The 17,934-nt window shown below is 45.8% G+C and overlaps 1 protein-coding gene across 5 annotated transcripts in view; it reads left to right on the top strand.

The window, feature by feature from the left end:
• Positions 1 to 17,934, top strand: part of LOC122565068 (microtubule-associated serine/threonine-protein kinase 3-like) — a 334,201-nt gene that overhangs the window by 163,440 nt on the left and 152,827 nt on the right. For all 5 annotated transcript variants that reach the window (XM_087975852.1, XM_087975853.1, XM_087975855.1 and 2 more), the window contains 3 exons: positions 30 to 190; positions 17,105 to 17,180; positions 17,631 to 17,840. In XM_087975852.1, coding sequence (XP_087831978.1) covers positions 30 to 190; positions 17,105 to 17,180; positions 17,631 to 17,840 — 447 coding nt within the window. The remainder of the gene's footprint in view (positions 1 to 29; positions 191 to 17,104; positions 17,181 to 17,630; positions 17,841 to 17,934) is intronic.

The raw sequence follows: 17,934 nt of genomic DNA, 5'->3' as shown, positions 1-17,934 counted from the left end.
GTTTTTCTTTCTTTTGTGATCTTTTTCAGTCATCGTCCTCCTCCTCTCAGGAACTTTTGCATCAACTGCCTTTCCAGCCCACACCAGATGAGCTTCGCTTCCTATCCAAACATTTTCGCAGCACTGACAGTGTTGCTGATGAAGAGGGACGCCATTCCCCTACTATTAGGCCTCGTTCCAGGAGTCTAAGGTAGGAGGGATTGTGGATCCAGTCAATAGAAACAGGAGCGGGAACGAGAGACCTGTCCTTGGATCTCCATTACTGATGCTGAATGTAGTGGTGACTGTAGTTCCAGAGCTGCTTGACTGGGACAAGGAACAAGGTGCTTCTTTCAAACGAGAGCACATTCACACCCCATTGTAATTGAGCACAAAGGCCTGAGGTTTTGCTTTTGAGTCAGAAAAATAGATTTGGAACATTTCCTGGCTCTATAAATCTGTCCTGGGAAAATTTTCCCTGAAATTGAGATTTTTGTTCTGGGAGTAGCTGGGTTTTTTAGGAGCTGGGTCCCAAATCCGTGGAGGTTGCAGGCTGGTGGACACAGGCTGGGCAAGGAGGCTACCTCAGTGCTCTAGCCCTGTTGGAGTTTACAAAAAGTCATTTTTAAAATCAAGATTTTCCTCGACAGGAAGCTATGTAGATTAATGAACACCAGGGTGATAGGTAATGGGACCCTGTGCAAGCTAAAATGTGGGCAGCAGACTTTTAGATGACCTCAAGTGTAGGGATGGGTGTGATGTGGGAGACCAGCCAGGAATGCATTTGATTAGTCAGACCAAGTGATAACGATGGAATGTTCCTCCTGCAGAATGTGGCAGGTGAGAGACACTGCGCATGTCTCTGCCAAATACATCTACAGGAAGTGCACCCAACTCCAGCTCCTCAAAAACTGGGTTAGGGAACTGGAGCTGGATGAACTGCAGATCATCTGGGAAGCTGAGGGAGAAATTGAGAGGATGTACAGGAAGGTGGTCACTTCCCAGACACAGAATAAGGACAGCTGGGTTACAGTCAGGGGGAGGGAAAGGAACTGACAGATAGAGCAGGGATCCCCTGTGGCCCTGTGGCAATAAATATACCGTTTGGATACTGCTGGTGGGGACGGCCTACCAGGGGAAAGCCATAGTTGTCAGGTCTCTGGCACTGAGCCTGGCACTGTGGCTCAGAAGGGAAGGGGGGAAAATAGAAAAGCGCTAGTGGTAGGGGACTCAATAGTTAGACGGATTGACAGGAGATTTTGTGGTCAGGAACGGGACTCCTGGGAGGTACGTTGCCTCCCCGGTGCCAGGGTCCGGAATGTCACCGATCGGGTTTACAAGATTGTGAAGGGGGAGGGTGAGCAGCCAGAAATCGTGGTACATATTGGCACCAATGATATAGTCAGGAAAGGGATTGAGGATCTGAAAAGTGACTACAGAGAGTTAGGTTGGAAGGTGAAGAGCAGGATGAGTAGAGTAGTGATCTCAGGTTTGCTACTGGTGCCACGAGATAGTGAGGTGAGGAACAGTCAGCGAGTGCAGTTTAACACGTGGCTGTGAGGCTGGTGCAGGAGGGAGGCCTTCAGATACCTAGACCATTGGGAGACCTTCTGGGGAAGGTGGGACCTGTACATGAAGGACGGGTTGCACCTGAACTGGAGGGACACAAATGTCCTGGGTGGGAGATTTGTTTGTGTGGTTCGGGAGGGTTTAAACTAGATTGGCAGAGGGGTGGGAATCAGAGCCACATATCTGTGAGGGGGGTAGTTACATATGGGGCAGTGACAGGATGTAGTGAATCTATCGGGAAGGTTATTCATGTGATGGAACAAAGGGATCAGTTAAAGTGTGTCTGCTTTAACGCAAGGAGTGTCAGAAATAAGAGTGAGGAACTTAGAGCATGGATCAGTATTTAGAACTATGATGTTGTGGCCATAACAGAGACGTGGGTTTCACAGGGGCAGGAATGGTTGCTAGATGCTCCAGGGTTTAGAACGTTTAAAAAGAACAGAGAGGGTGGAAAAAGAGGAGAGGGTGTAGCATTGCTAATCAGAGAGTGCATCACAGCTGCAGAAACTAAGGTTGTTGAGGAAGGTTTGTCTACTGAGTCAGTGTGGGTGGAAGCTAGGAACAGCAAGGGAACAGCCACCTCATTGGGGGTTTGCTACAGACCCCCTAATAGCAGTAGGGAGATTGAAGATCTCATAGGCCGGCAGATTTTGGAAAAATGCAGATGTAGCAGGGTGGTTGTTATGGGTGACTTCAACTTTCCCAATATTGACTGGAACCTCCTTATTGCAGATGTTTGGATGGAGCTGTTTTTGTCAGGTGTGTTCAGGAGGGTTTCCTTACTCAGTATGTAGACAGACCGACGAGGGGAGAGGCCATTTTGGATTTGGTGCTCGGCAACGAGCCAGGACAGGTGTCAGATCTCGCGACAGGAGAACACTTTGGTGACAGTGATCACAACTGCCTCACATTTACCATAGCCTTGGAGAGGGTAAGGAGCAATTACCAAGGGAAGATATTTAATTGGGGAAAAGGAAGTTATGACACTATCAGACAGGAGTTGGGAAGTACAGACTGGGAGCAATTGTTCCACAGAAAGGGCACAGCAGACGTGTGGAGACTGTTTAAGGAGCAGTTGTTGCGAATGATGCACGAATTTGTTCCTCTGAGACAGGTAAGAAGGGGTAAGATTAAAGAACCTTGGATGATGAGAATAGAGGAGCTTCTCGTCAAAAGGAAGAAGGCAGCTTACGTAAGGTGGGGGAAGCAAGGATCTAGCACAGCTTCAGAGGTTTACAGGTTTTCTAGAAAAGAGCTCAGAAATGGACTGAGGAGAGCCGGGGGGGGACATGAAAAAGGTTTGGCAAGAAGGATTAGGGAGAACCCAAAGGCATTTTAATCATATGTGAGGAATAAAAGAATGATCAGGGAGAAGGTACGGCCAGTCAGGGATAGTGTAGGGAACTTGTATGTGGAGTCTGAGCAGATAGGGGAAGCCTTGAATGAGTATTTTGCTTCAGTTTTCTCTAAGGAAAGGGAAAGTGAGGTCTGCAGATGCTGGAAATCAGAGCTGGAAATGTGTTGCTGGAAAAGCGCAGCAGGTCAGGCAGCATCCAGGGAACAGGAGAATCGACGTTTCGGGCATAAGCCCTTCTTCAGGAATGAGGAAAGTTTGTCCAGCAGGCTAAGATAAAAGGTAGGGAGGAGGGATTGGGGGAGGGGCGTCGGAAATGTGATAGGTGGAAAGAGGTCAAGGTGAGGGTGATAGGTCAGACTGGGGTGGGGGCAGAGAGGTCGGGAAGAAGATTGCAGGTTAGGAAGGCGGTGCTGAATTCGATGGATTTGACTGAGACAAGTTGGGGAGAAGGGAAATGAGGAAACTGGTGAAATCCGAGTTCATCCCTTGTGGTTGGAGGGTTCCTAGGCGGAAGATGAGGCGTTCTTCCTCCAACCGTCGTTTTGTTGTGGTCTGACGATGGAGGAGTCCAAAGACCTGCATATCCTTGGTGGAGTGGGAGGGGGAATGTTGAGCCACAGGGTGGTTGGGTTGGTTGGTCCGGGTGTCCCAGAGGTGTTCTCTGAAACGCTCCGCAAGTTGCCGGTCTGTCTCCCCAATATAGAGGAGGCCACATCGGGTGCAGAGGATGCAATAGATGATGTGTGTGGAGGTGCAGGTGAATCTGTGGCGGATATGCAAGTTTCCTTTGAGGCCTTGGAGGGAGGTGAGGGGGAAGGTGTGGGCGCAAGTCTTGCACCTCCTGCGGTTGCAGGGGAAGGTGCCGGGAGTGGAGGTTGGGTTGGTGGCGGGTGTGGATCTGACGAGGGAGTCACGGAGGGAGTGGTCTTTACGGAATGCTGATAGGGGAGGGGAGGGAAATATATCCTTGGTAGTGGGGTCCGTTTGGAGGTAGCGGAAATGACGGCGGATGATGCGCTGTACATGGAGATTGGTGGGGTGGTAGGTGAGGACCAGTGGGGTTCTGTCCTGGTGGCGGTTGGAGGGGCGGGGCTCATGGGCGGAGGAGCGGGAAGTGGAAGAGATGCAGTGGAGGCATCGTCGACCACGTCGGGGGGGAAATGGCGGTCCTTGAAGAAGGAGGCCATCTGGGTTGTGCGTTTTTGGAACTAAGGAAAGGGACCTTGTTGTGAACAAGAACTTTGAGGAGATGGGATACAGGGTTGACCAGATCAAGATTGATGAAGTTGATGTGCTGGAAATATTGGCAAACATTAAGATTGATAAGTCCCCAGGGCCAGACCAGATTTATCCCAGGCTGCTCTGGGAAGCGAGAAAGGAGGTTGCTAAGCTGCTAGCGAGGATCTTTGCTTCCTCACTCTCACGGGAGTTGTATCAGAGGATTTGAGGGAGGCGAATGTTGTTCCTCTTTTCAAGAAGGGCAATAGGGAAATCCCTGGCAATTACAGACCAGTCAGTCTTATGTCTGTGGTCAGCACAGTTTTGGAAATAATTCTGAGGGATAGGATTTATGACTATTTGGAAAGGCATAGCGTGATTAACGCATTCAGGATGGCTTTGTGAGGGGCAGGTCATGCCTCACAAACCTTATTTGAGGAGGTGACGAGACAGATCGGGCAGTGGATGTGGTGTATATGGACTTCAGCAAGGCATTTGATAAAGTTCCCCATAATAGGCTCATTCATAAAGTCAAGAAGTATGGGATACAGGGAGATTTGGCTATCTGGATTCAGAATTGGCTGGTTGACAGAAGGAAGAAAGTGGTTGTAGATGGGAAGTATTCTGCCTGGAGATCAGTGTTGAGTGGGGTCCCGCAGGGCTCTGTTCTTGGGCCTCTGCTCTTTGTAGTTTTATAAATGACTTGGATGAGGAGGTTGAAGGGTGGGTTAGTAAATTTGCAGATGACACAGAGGTTGGAGGTGTTGTCGATAGTATAGAGGGCTACTGCAGGCTGCAGCACGATATAGGCAGGATGCAGAGCTGGGCTGAGAAATGGCAGATGGAGTTCAAACTGGATAAATGCGAAGTGATGCATTTTGGAAGGTCGAACTCGAATGCTGAATATATGATTAAAGACAGGATTCTTGGCAGTGTGGAGGAACAGCAGGATCTGGGTGTGCAAGTGCATACATCCCTCAAAGTTGCCACCCAAGTAGATAGGGTTGTTAAGACAGCATATGGTGTTTTGGCTTTCATTAACAGGGGGGTCGAGTTTAAGAGCCGCGAGGTTTTGTTGCAGCTCTACAAGTCCCTAGTGAGACCACACTTGGAATATTGCGTCCAGTTCTGGTCGCCCTACTATAGGAAAGATACAGAGGTTTTGGAGAGGGTGCAAAGAATGTTTACCAGGATATTGCCTGGACTGGAGGGCTTGACTTATGAAGAAAGGTTGACTAAGCTCGGACTTTTCTCTCTGGAAAGGAGGAGGAAGAGAGGTGACCTGATCTATGTGTACAAAGTGTATGGATGTATGTACAGGTATATGTACAGAGGCATGGATAGAGTCAATAGCCAGAGACTTTTCCCCAGGGAAGGATTGACTGGCACAAGGTGTCATAGTTTGAAGATATTAGGAGGAAGGTGTAGAGGAGATGTCAGAGGTAGGTGCTTTACGCAGAGTGTTGTGAATGCATGGAATGTTTTGCCAGCGGTGGTAGTAGAAGCAAAGTCATTAGGGACCATTAATTGACTGCTGGACATGCACATTGACAGCAATGAATTGAGGGGTGTGTAGGTTAGGTTATTTTAGTTTAGACTAGGAATAATCCATGGCACAACATCGTGGGCCAAAGGGCTTGTTCTGTACTGTACTTTTCTATGTTCTATGTTCTGTGTTTTAACAGCAGATGAGCTAAGTCAGGGACAATGTTACAAGTGTGGAGATTATAAGCTTTTGTCATGAAGTGAAAAGGCCAGAGGCTCAGCTTGGGACCAAAAATGGTAGTGAGTGGCAGGAAGCACAGGATGATGTTCGAAGTGTGTTTTTCCAACTGGAAATGTGTGTTCAGTGGATCCCAGAGCAGTCAATGCTCAGGCTGTTGCTGTTTGTGCTTTATGTAAATAATTTCAGGTAGGATGTAGGAGGGTTAGTCATTAGGTTCACAAATGATACAAAATTGGTGGGGTGGTAAACAGTGATAAAGATAGAGTATGGTGCTGGAAAAGCACAGCATTCTTCATGATGAGCTTATGCTCAAAACATTGATTCTCCTGCTCCTCAGATGCTGCCTGACTGGCTGTGCTTTTCCAGCACCACACTCTGACTCTGATCTCCAGCATTTGCAGCCCTCACTTTCTCCTTCTGAGAAAGATAGCCTTAGTTTACAGGAGGATATAGATGGGCTGATCTGACAGGCTGATCAGTGGCAAATAAAATTCAATTTGGATAAGTGTGAGGTCAGACACTTGGGAAGGACAAACAAGACAAGAGAGTAGATGATGGACAGTACAACCCTAGGAAGCACTGAGTGAACTAACTCCACAGAGGTCGGAATCCCATTACCAAGTCCCCCTTTATTTACACTTGGGGAGTCCTTGACACTGATCCAGCTTCCTCAGAACCAGCTCTCAGAGTGAACAGAGTCTTTGACACTCCTGTTTATATCTTTCAGCCAGGGTAATATCCCCAATCTTTGACGTGCACCCAACTGATCTCATTCCTATCACTACACTGAGGATCGGGGGATCTTGGTGTGCATGTCCACCTGTGCCTTAAGGTATCAGGACAGGTAGATAAAGTGGTAAAACGGCATATGGGAAACTCACCTTTATTAGTTGAGGCATAGCATTTAAGAACAGGGAGGTGAGGCTAGAATTATATAAGAAGTTGGTTAGGCCATAGCTAGACTATTGTGTGCAATTCTGTAACCCACTTTAGTAGGAGAGATGTGATTGTATTGGAGAGGATGCAGAGGTGATTTAACAGGATAATGCCTGGGCTGGAGAGTTTCAGTTAGGAAGAGAGATTGGACAGATTGAGGTTGTTATCCCTGAGCAGAGGAGATTAACCAGGGAAATGATTGAGGGCCTTTGATAGAGCAGTTAGGAAGGAGCGTTTCCCCTTGGTGGAAGGGGCAGAAAGTTTAGTGGAGATGTAGGGAGCACCTAGAGGGTGCTGGGAATGTGGAACTCAATGCCCAGGCAGACAAGACTATGGACCAAGTGCTGGGAAATGGGATTACAGTGGTTAGGTGGTTGCTTTTGACTGGTATGTGTGTAATTATGCAAAGGGCCTTTTTCTGTGCTGTAGACCTCTGAATCCCTGATTCAAGGACTAGGATTACAAACAAACTGGTTTAGTCTGTTGCCAGGCAAAGAGATGAGTCAGATGATGAGGGGATAGAGTATGGAGTGGAATTGAAGACACTGTCTTCAGCTTTACCAATGGTTAGTTGAAAGACATTTCTGTTTGTCCACTCCTGGCTGTCAGATAAGCAGTCTGTTAATTGAACCAGAGTCATGGAATTGAGAGAATTGGCAGTCAGGTAGAGCTACATGATGTCATTTTGGTGTGAAAAATTAATGCCCTGCATTTGGATAATATCACTGGGGTCAGCTTATTGATAAGAATTAGGATTGACCAAAGATTGATTCTTCAGGCACCAGAGGGAATGGTGTAGGAGCAGAAACTTCACCGAGCATGGCTTATTCTTTGTATCGATGTTTACTATGGAAAGATATGCTGACAAAATATTGGCAGAAAGGGGAGTCTAAGACACCATGGTAATGTTACGCGATGACTAATTCCAGATTCCCCAATGACTGAGGTCATTGAAAGGAAGGATGTTCTGCTTTGAATGGATCAGTGACCAGGACTTCCATTTTGGCCTTTAAAGGATGTGAGGGTTGTGATCATTTTCATCCAATCAGCTCTAAGTGTGGGCGAGACACCAGAGGATTAGAAAGACCATGAACTGTGAGGAGGATAGTGTCGAACCTCAAAAGGACATTGACAAGTTTTGTGGGATTTGCAGAGAAGTGATTTGGAAGGAAGATGACAGAGAGACCTTATAAAAGAAAGGTCATAATTTGGAAGTGGCTGCAGAAGCAGACAGATCTACGTACATATCTGTTTATATTGTTGAAGGTGACAGGACAGGTTGAGCTGGCAGTTAGTAGAGCATATGGCTTCCTAAGCTTTTTAAATTGAGTCACAGAGCAAGAAAAGGAAATTTATGTTAATATTGTGTTATTTGCCAGTTTGGCGTCAGCTGGAATATTGTTTACATTTCTGGGCACTACAGTTTAGGGAAGGATGTGAAATCTTTAGAGAAGGTGCAGAAAATAGTTGCAGGAATGAGGAGCTCCAGTTTCAAAGAACAAAGAAAATTTACAGCCCAAGAACAGGCCCTTCGGCCCTCCAAGCCTGAGCTGGTCCAAATGTACTGTCTAAACCTGTCAGTCAATTCTTAAGCATCTGTATCCCTCTGCTCGCCACCTACTCATGCATCTGTCCAGACACATCTTAAATTAATCTACCGTGCCTGTCTCTACCACCTCTGCTGGCAATGCGTTCCAAATGCCCATCACTCTCTCTGTGAAGTACTTGCAGCGTGTATCCCCCTTAAACTTTCCACCTCTCACCTTGAAAGCATGACCTCTCATTATTGAATCTTTCACCCTGGGAAAAAGCTTGTCTCCATCCACCCTGTCTATACACTTCATTATTTTGTAAACCTCAATCAGGTGCCCCCTCAATCTCCTTTTTTCTAGTGAAAATAAACCTAACCTACTCAACCTCTCTTCATAGCTAGCACCTTCCATACCAGGCAACATCCTCGTAAACCTTCTCTGCACCCTCTCCAAAGCGTCCACATCCTTTTGGTAATGTAGTGACCAGAACTGTACACAGTATTCTAAATGCAGCCGAACCAAAGTCTTGTACAATTTTAACATGACTTGCCAGCTCTTATACTCAATACCCTGTCCAATGAAGGCAAGAATACTATATGCCTTCTTGACCACTCTATCCACCTGTGCAGCAACCTTCAGGGTACAATGCACCTGCACTCCCAGATCTCTCTGCCCATCAACTTTTCCCAAGGCTCTTCCATTCATTGTATAATTCGCTCTAGAATTAGTCTTCCCTAAATGCATCACCTCACATTTGTCTGGATTGAAATCCATCTGCCACTTTTCTGCCCAACTCTCCAGTCTATCTATATCCTCCTGTATTCTCTGACAGTCCCTTATGCTTTCTGCTACTCCACCAATCTTCGTGTCATCTGCAAACTTGCTGATCATACCAACAGTGCCCTCTTCCAGATCATTTATGTATATTACAAACAACAGTGGCCCCAACACTGACCCCTGTGGAACACCACTGGTCCACCTTTCTCCAGTTCGAGAAACTCACTTCAACTACTACTGCTTCCTGCAGCTCAACCAGTTCTTCATCCACCCAGCTAGAACACCCTGCACACCATGTGACTTCACTTTCTCCATTAGTCTACCGAGGGGAACCTTATCAAACACCTTACTAAAGTCCATGTATATGACATCAACAGTCCTTTCTTCATCTAACAACTTGGTCAATTCCTTGAAGAATTCTATTAAGTTGGTAAGGCACGATCTCCCCCACACAAAACCATGTTGCCTATTACTGATAAGCTCATTCTTTTCTAAATATAAATAGATCCTATCTCTCAGTACCTTCTCCAGCAACTTCACCACTTTCATAGATTCGAGAAGTTGGGAATGTTTTTTCAGGAGACAGGAGATTTGATTAAGGGATATAAGAACATGAGGGGATTAGACATTATAGAGGGGAGAAACTGGTGGAAGGATTGAGATTGAGAGGGCACAGATTTAAGGGATATGGTAACAGGAACAATGGTAACATGGAAAGCAATTTTCCTGCAGTGAGGCAGGAATGTGTTGCCTGAGAGTGTGTGGAGGCATGTTCAAATTAAGTTGTTCAAGAGGGAAGACTATCTTCTGAAAAAGAAGAGCTATGAATGAGGTGAGGATAAACTTCTTTGCTCAGATAGTTATTAAGATTTAGAATGAATAGCCTGGGAGAGCGATGGAGGCAGATTCCAAAGGAGGTCTCAAAGAAATGTGGATGTATATTTGAAGGTTATGAAGATAGGGCTGGAGGATGGGACAAGCTGAGCAGCTCTATCAGGACCCGATACAAACAAAATTGGCTGAAAAAGCCTCATTCTGTTCTTTAAAATCCTGTGATTCTCTGATTTTAACTACTACATCAGATTGGACAATCGGGGCATGGTCTCCCTTAAGCAAAGAAGATTGAGAGAAGATTTCATTGAGGTGTAAAAGTGTATGACAGTCTTTAATAAGTTGACAGAAACAAGCTATTTGTGGCTTGGAAAAGTAGACTCCAAGGCAAGAGTGTAAATGATATGTGGAGCTTGTTCAAGGAGCAACTATTGAGTGTCCTTGATAATTATGTACCTGTCAGGCAGGGAGGAAAGGGTCGTGCGAGGGAGCCGTGGTTTAATAAGGAATTGGAATCCCTTGTTAAATGGAAGAGGGCGGCCTATCTCAAGATGAGACGTGAAGGTTCAATTGGGGCGATTGAGAGTTATAGGGTAGCCAGGAAGGACCTGAAGAGAGAGCTAAGAGCAGCAAGGAGGGGACATGAAAGGTCCTTAGTCGGTAGGATTAGGGAAAACCCTAAGGCTTTCTATAGGTATGTTAGGAATAAAAGAATGACTAGGGTAGGAATAGGTCCAGTCAAGGATAGTAGTGGGAAGTTGCGTGTGAAGGCGGAAGAGATTGGGGAGACACTGAATGAATACTTTTCGTCAGTATTTACTCAGGAACAGGGCATTGTCGTCGATGTGAATACTGAGTCACAAATAAGTAGAATGGATGGCTTTGAGGTATGTAGAGAAGAGGTGTTGGAAATCCTGGAAAAGGTGAAAATAGATAAGTCCCCTGGGCCTGATGGCATTTATCCTAGGATTCTCTGGGAAGCAAGGGAGGAGATTGCAGAGCCATTGGCCTTGATTTTTATGTCCTCTTTGTCTACAGGAGTAGTGCCAGAAGACTGGAGGATAGCAAATGTGGTTCCCTTGTTCAAAAAGGGGAGTAGGGATAACCCTAGTAACTATAGGCCGGTGAGTCTCACTTCTGTTGTGGGCAAAGTCTTAGAGAGAATTGTAAGGGATAGGATTTATGCACATCTGGATAGGAATAATGTGATCAAGGATAGTCAGCATGGTTTTGTGAAGGGCAGGTCGTGCCTCACAAACCTTATTGAATTCTTTGAAAAGGTGACGAAGGAGGTTGATGAGGGGAAAGCGGTAGATGTGGTATATATGGATTTTAGTAAGGCGTTTGATAAGGTTCCCCATGGTAGGCTACTGCAGAAAATACGGAGATATGGCATTGAGGGTGAGTTGGAGGTTTGGATTAGGAATTGGCTGGATGGAAGAAGACAGAGGGTAGTAGTTGATGGCAAAGTTTCTTCATGGAGTGCCGTCACTAGCGGTGTTCCGCAAGGATCTGTTTTGGGACCATTGCTGTTTGTCATTTTTATAAATGACCTGGAAGAGGGGTTAGAAGGTTGGGTGAGCAAGTTTGCGGATGATACGAAAGTCGGAGGAGTTGTTGACAGTGAGGAAGGATGTGGCAGGTTACAGCAGGATATAGAGAAGCTGCAGAGCTGGGCAGAAAGGTGGCAAATGGAATTCAATGTAGCTAAATGTGAGGTGATTCACTTTGGGAAGAATAACAAAAAGATGGGGTACTGGGCTAATGGTCGGATACTTGGTAGTGTGGATGAGCAGAGGGATCTTGGTGTCCATGTACACAGATCTCTGAAAGTTGCCACCCAGGTAAATAGTGCGGTGAGGAAGGCATATGGCGTACTGGCTTTTATTGGTAGAGGAATTGAGTTCCGGAGTCCTGAGGTCATGATGCAGTTGTATAAAACTCTGGTGCGGCCGCATCTGGAATATTGTGTGCAGTTTTGGTCGCCATACTATAGGAAGGATGTGGAGGCACTGGAACGGGTGCAGAGGAGGTTTACCAGGATGTTGCCTGGTATGGAAGGAAGATCGTATGAGGATAGACTGAGACACTTGGGGCTGTTTTCATTAGAGAAAAGAAGGTTTAGGGGTGACTTGATTGAGGTGTACAAGATGATTAGGGGGTTAGATAGGGTTGACAGTGTGAACCTTTTCCCGCGTATGGAGTCGGGTATTACAAGGGGGCATAGCTTTAAATTAAGGGGGGGTAGATATAGGACTGAAGTTAGGGGTAGGTTCTTCACTCAGCGAGTCGTAAGTTCATGGAATGCCCTGCCAGCAGCAGTGGTGGACTCTCCCTCTTTATGGGCATTTAAGCGGGCATTGGATAGGTATATGGAGGATAGTGGGTTAGTATAGGTTAGGTGGGCTTGGATCGGCGCAATATCGAGGGCCAAAGGGCCTGTACTGCGCTGTATTCTTCTATGTTCTATGTTCTATGTTCTATTCCAGTTGATGATAAAGGGAGACACAAAATTAATGTGATGCAGAGTGATAAGAGATGGAATTTTTTTTTAAGTAGCATGTGATAATGACCTGCAACTTACTGCTCACCAGGACAGTGGAGATAGAGATGGAGTCATACAGCATGGAAACAGACCCTTCAGTCCAACCCGTCCATGCCGACCAGATATCCCAACCCAATCTAGCCCCACCTGCCAGCACCTGGCCCATATCCCTCCAAACCCTTCCTATTCATATACCCATCCAAATGCCTCTTAAATGTTGCAATTGTACCAGCCTCCACCACTTCCTCTGGCAGCTCATTCCATACACGTACTGCCCTCTGTGTGAAAAAGTTGCCCCTTGGGTCTCTTTTATGTCTTTCCCCTCTCACCCTAAACCTATGCCTTCTAGTTCTGGACTCCCCAACCCCAGGGAAAAGACTTTGTCTATTTGCCCTATCCATGTGCCTCATAATTTCGTAAACCTCTATAAGGTCACCCCCCAGCCTCCGACGCTCCAGGGAAAACAGCCCCAGCCTGTTCAGCCTCTTCCTGTAGCTCAAATCCTCCAACCCTGGCAACATCCTTGTAAATCTTTTCTGAACCCTTTCAAGTTTCACAACATCTTTCCGATAGGAAGGAGACCAGAATTGCACGCAATATTCCAACAGTGGCCTAACCAATGTCCTGTACAGCTGCAACATGTCCTCCCAACATCTGTACTCAATACTCTGACGAATAAAGGAAAGCATACCAAATGCCTTCTTCACTATCCTATCTACCTGCGACTGCACTTTCAAGGAGCTATGAACCTGCACTGCAAGGTCTCTTTGTTCAGCAACACTCCCTAGGACCTTACCATTAAGTGTATAAGTCCTGCTAAGATTTGCTTTCCCAAAGTGCAGCACCTCGCATTTATCTGAATTAAACTCCATCTGCCACCTCTCAGCCCATTGGCCTATCTGTTCCAGATCCTGTTGTAATTTGAGGTAACCCTCTTCGCTGTCCACTACACCTCCAATTTTGGTGTCATCTGCAAACTTACTAACTGTATCTCTTATGCTCGCATCCAAATCATTAATGTAAATGACACAAAGTAGAGGACCCAGCACCAATCCTTGTGGCACTCCACTGGTCACAGGCCTCCAGTCTGAAAAACAACCCTCCACCACCACCCTCTGTCTTCTACCTTTGAGTCAATTCTGTATCAAAATGGTTAGTTCTCCCTGTATTCTGTGAGATCTAACCTTGCTAAAAAACAATTTGGATAAATTCAGTTACGTTTAGTTTAGCAATGGAAAGGGATAGGTACATGCCACAGGTCAAGAGTTATCGATGGGGCAAGGGCAATTATAATGCGATTAGGCAAGAATTAGGATGCATAGAATGAGGTAGCAAAATGCAGGGGATGCAGACAATGGAATTGAGGAGCTGGTTTAAGGGACAGATATTGCGTGTCCTTTATAGGTATGTCACTATCAAGCAGGGAGGAAGTGATAAGGTAAGGGAACCGTGCATCTCTTGTGAAGCAGAAGAAGGAGGCTTATGTGTTGATGAGGTAAAATGGTTCGGATGAGACGATGGTGAGTTACTGATCAGCGAGGAAGGATTTAAAGAGAGAGTTAAGAAGAGCAAAGAGAGGACATGAGAAGTCTTTGGCAAATAGAATAAAGGAGAACCCTAAAGCTTTCTATAGGTATAAGAGGAATAAAAGGATGACTAGGGTAGGAATAGGGCCAGTCAAAGACAGAAGTGGGAAGTTGAGTGTGGATCCTGTGGAGATCGGAGAGGTGCTAAACAACATTTCTCATCAGTTTTCACTCAGGAAAAGGAGAATATTGTAGAGGTGAAGAATGAGATACGTGATATTAGACGAGAAAGGATCGAGGTTAGTTACGAACAGGTGTTATCAATTCTAGAAAGAGTGAAAGTAGACAAGTCCCCTGGGCCGGATGGAATTTGTCAGAGGATTCTCTGGGAAGCTACGGAGGAGATCGCAAAGCCTTTGGCTTTGATATTTGAGTCATCATTGTCTACAGGTTTGGTACTGGAGGATTGCAAATGTTGTGCCCTTGTTCAAGAAGGGCAGTAGGGATGACCCAGGTAATTACAAACCAGTGAGCCTTACTTCTGTTGTAGGAAAGGTTTCGGAAAGGATTATAAGAGATAAGATTTATAATCATCTAGCAAGCAACAATTTGATTTCAGATAGTCAGCATGGTTTTGTCAAGGGCAGGTTGAGTCTCACAAACCTTATTGAGTTTTTTGAGAAGGTGACCAAGCATGTAGATGAGGGTAGGGCAGTTGATGTGGTATACATGGACTTCAGTAAAGCCTTTGATAAGGTTCCACATGGTAGGCTGTTGGAGAAAATCCAGAGGCATGAGATTGAGGGCGATTTAGCAGTTTGGATGAGAAACTGGCTTTCTGAAAGAAGGCAGCAAGTGGTGGAAAATATTCAGCCTGGAGTCAGGTTACTCGTGGTGTGCCACAAGGATATGTTTTGGGACCACTGCTGTTTGGCATTTTTATAAATGACTTAGACGCAGGCATAGGTGGATAGATTAGTAAATTTGCAGATGACACTAAAGTCGATGGAGTAGTGGACTATTTGGAAGAATGTTACAGATTGCAGGGGGACTTGGATAAACTGCAGAATTGGGCTGAGAGGTGGCAAATGGAGTTCAATGCAGCTAAATGTGAGGTAATGCACTTTGGGAAGAATAACAAGGCACAGTACTGGGTCAATGGAAAGATTCATGGTAGTGTGGATGTGCAGAGGGATCTTGGAGTCCATGTGCATAGATCCCTGAAAGTTGCCACCCAGGTTGATAGAGCTGTTAAGAAGGCATATGGTGTGTTAGGTTTCATTGGTAGAGGGACTGAGTTCTGGAGCCACAATATCACGCTGCAACTATACAAAATGCTGGTGCGGCCACACTTGGAATATTGTGTACAGTTCTGGTTGCCATATTTTGGGGAGGATGTGGAAGCATTGGAAAAGGTGCAGAGGAGATTTACCAGGATGTTGCCTGGTCTGGAGGGAAGGTCTTATGAGGAAAGGTTGAGAGACTTGAACCTGTTCTCACTGGCAAGAAGGCTAAGAGGGGATTTGTTAGAGACATTCAAGATGATCAGAGGATTAGATAGGGTAGACAGTGAAAGTCTTTTTCCTAGGATGATGACGTCAGCTTGTACGAGGGGGCATAACTAGAAACTGAGGGGTGGTAGATTTAAGACAGATGTCAGAGGCAGGTTCTTTACTCAGAGAGTGGTAAGGGCATGGAATGCCCTGCCTGCCAATGTAGTTAACTCAGCCACATTAAGGAGATTTAAACATAGAACTTAGAATATTACAGCGCAGTACAGGCCCTTCGGCCCTCGATGTTATGCCGACCTGTCATACCAATCTGAAGCCCATCTAACCTACACTATTCTATGTACGTCCATATGCTTGTCCAAAGACGACTGAAATGTACTTAAAGTTGGCGAATCTACTACCGTTGCAGACAAAGCATTCCATACCCTTACTACTCTCTGAGTAAAGAAACTACCTCTGACATCTGTCCTATATCTATCACCCCTCACTTTAAAGCTATGCTGCCTCGTGCTTACTGTCACCATTCTTGGAAAAAGGCTCTCCTTGTCTACCCTATCTAACCCTCTGATTATCTTATATGTCTCTATTAAGTCACTTTTCAACCTTCTTCTCTCCAACGAAAACAGCTTCAAGTCCCTCAGCCTTTCCTCGTAAGACCTTCCCTCCATACCAGGCAACATCCAAGTAAATCTCCTCTGCACCCTTTCCAAAGCTTCCACATCCTTCTTATAATGCGGTGACCAGATCTGTACACAATACCCCAAGTGCGGCCGCACTAGAGTTTTGTACAGCTGTAGCATAACCTCATGGTTCCGGAACTTGATCTCTCTATTAATAAATGCTAAAACACTGTATGACTTCTTAACAATCCTTCGATAAGCACATGGATGACTTTGGTATAGTGTAGGGGTTACGAGCTGAGAATAGTTCACAGGTCGGCGCAACATCGAGGGCCGAAGGGCCTGTTCTGCGCTGTATTGTTCTATGTTCTATAAGGTTTTGAGGGAATTGAACTTGCATGTTGATATGGACGCCTAAGTAGAAGTGACTAGATTACTCTTCAGAGAACTGCTATGTATTTGACAGATTGCAAAGCCTCCTCCTGTGCTTAATGGATACTTGATGAGGCAACTCCTCCATACCAACTATGCCTCCAAGAACTGTGGTCACTAATGGTACTGCAGGAAGCCTGAAGTTCCCCATCAATGAGCTGCCTTGCCAGGGTTTGTGAAGTGGGCCAAGGCTGTTTTAAGGGTGGTGATGTTTTACCATAGGCGTGACTTGTGCTGCTTGGGTACAGGGTACTTGACTCGGAGGATCCCCCCCCAAGGCCACAGGCCATCAGCTTTCCTGTCAATGATGGTGAGTAGAGGCCTTTAGTTAACCATTCATTAGCTATTGAAGGGCCTCAGTTGGCCAAGAATCAGCAAAGCTCTATCCCTTACATTAGGGGGAGTCGCAAGGTAAGGTACCTTCTCACTCTGTACCTTCTTGCTCCCTCTGTCTTTCAGGTAGGGATTCATTTTCACCCTATAGCTTATATTATAGCAGCTGTCTCTAACATCCAGAACATTTGAATATTTCTATTTTCTCACAGCCCTGGCCGGTCATCAGTCTCTTTCGATAATGAGATTGTGATGATGAACCATGTTTACAAAGAACGCTTTCCTAAGGTGAGCTACCAAAGGGAAAAGGACGTATATTGAATTGTAGTCACCTCCCTGTTCCCACCGCGAGGGAACCACTCTATGAGACTCCCCAACTTTGATATGTAGCTGATCTCTGGTAATATTCATCTGTTTCTTTGATTTTAAAGCTCACATTGTTGAAGCAGGTTGTAAGCAGCAGTAATTCTAACTTCTGTCACTGAGGAACTGTCCTTTACCTGATTGTCTGCCTCTGACTGTGATGCTCGCTAATGCTATCAGCCATTCACCTCCTGGATTTCAGTCTCTGTCTCTGATGTATTATTGATAGAGAAAAACAGTGACTGCAAAGTCTTGCCAAAAATTCCACTGTTGTCCTTTCCGGTCTCTGCTGGGATATGTTTTACTTTCTCATGTTTTATCTGCTTACTAGAAATGGCCATTACCTTAATGGTTTTTCTGTTTCACTGGTGATAGGCCACGGTTCAGATGGAGGAACGACTTGACGACATTATCAGCAGCTTTTCGCCCAACAGCGTACTGCCACTTGCAGATGGAGTGCTTGGGTTCATCCACCATCAGATCATTGAACTGGCCCGAGACTGTCTGGAGAAATCACAAAATGCCCTCATCACTTCCCGCTACTTTCTCGAGTTACAGGAAAACTTGGAGAAGATGCTGCAGGATGTGAGTCCTCGTTCAAACCAGCTCAAACCAGCTTAAACTGGTCCAAGCCAACACTGGCTCAACCCAGCCCAGTCCCAACAAGCTCAAACCAGCC

The sequence above is a fragment of the Chiloscyllium plagiosum genome, unplaced genomic scaffold, assembly GCF_037043375.1.
Source record: "Chiloscyllium plagiosum isolate Xiang-an unplaced genomic scaffold, Cpla_swu_hap1 HiC_scaffold_28, whole genome shotgun sequence".
In the NCBI taxonomy this organism is placed as follows: domain Eukaryota; kingdom Metazoa; phylum Chordata; class Chondrichthyes; order Orectolobiformes; family Hemiscylliidae; genus Chiloscyllium; species Chiloscyllium plagiosum.
This window is presented reverse-complemented; position numbering and strand designations above follow the sequence as displayed.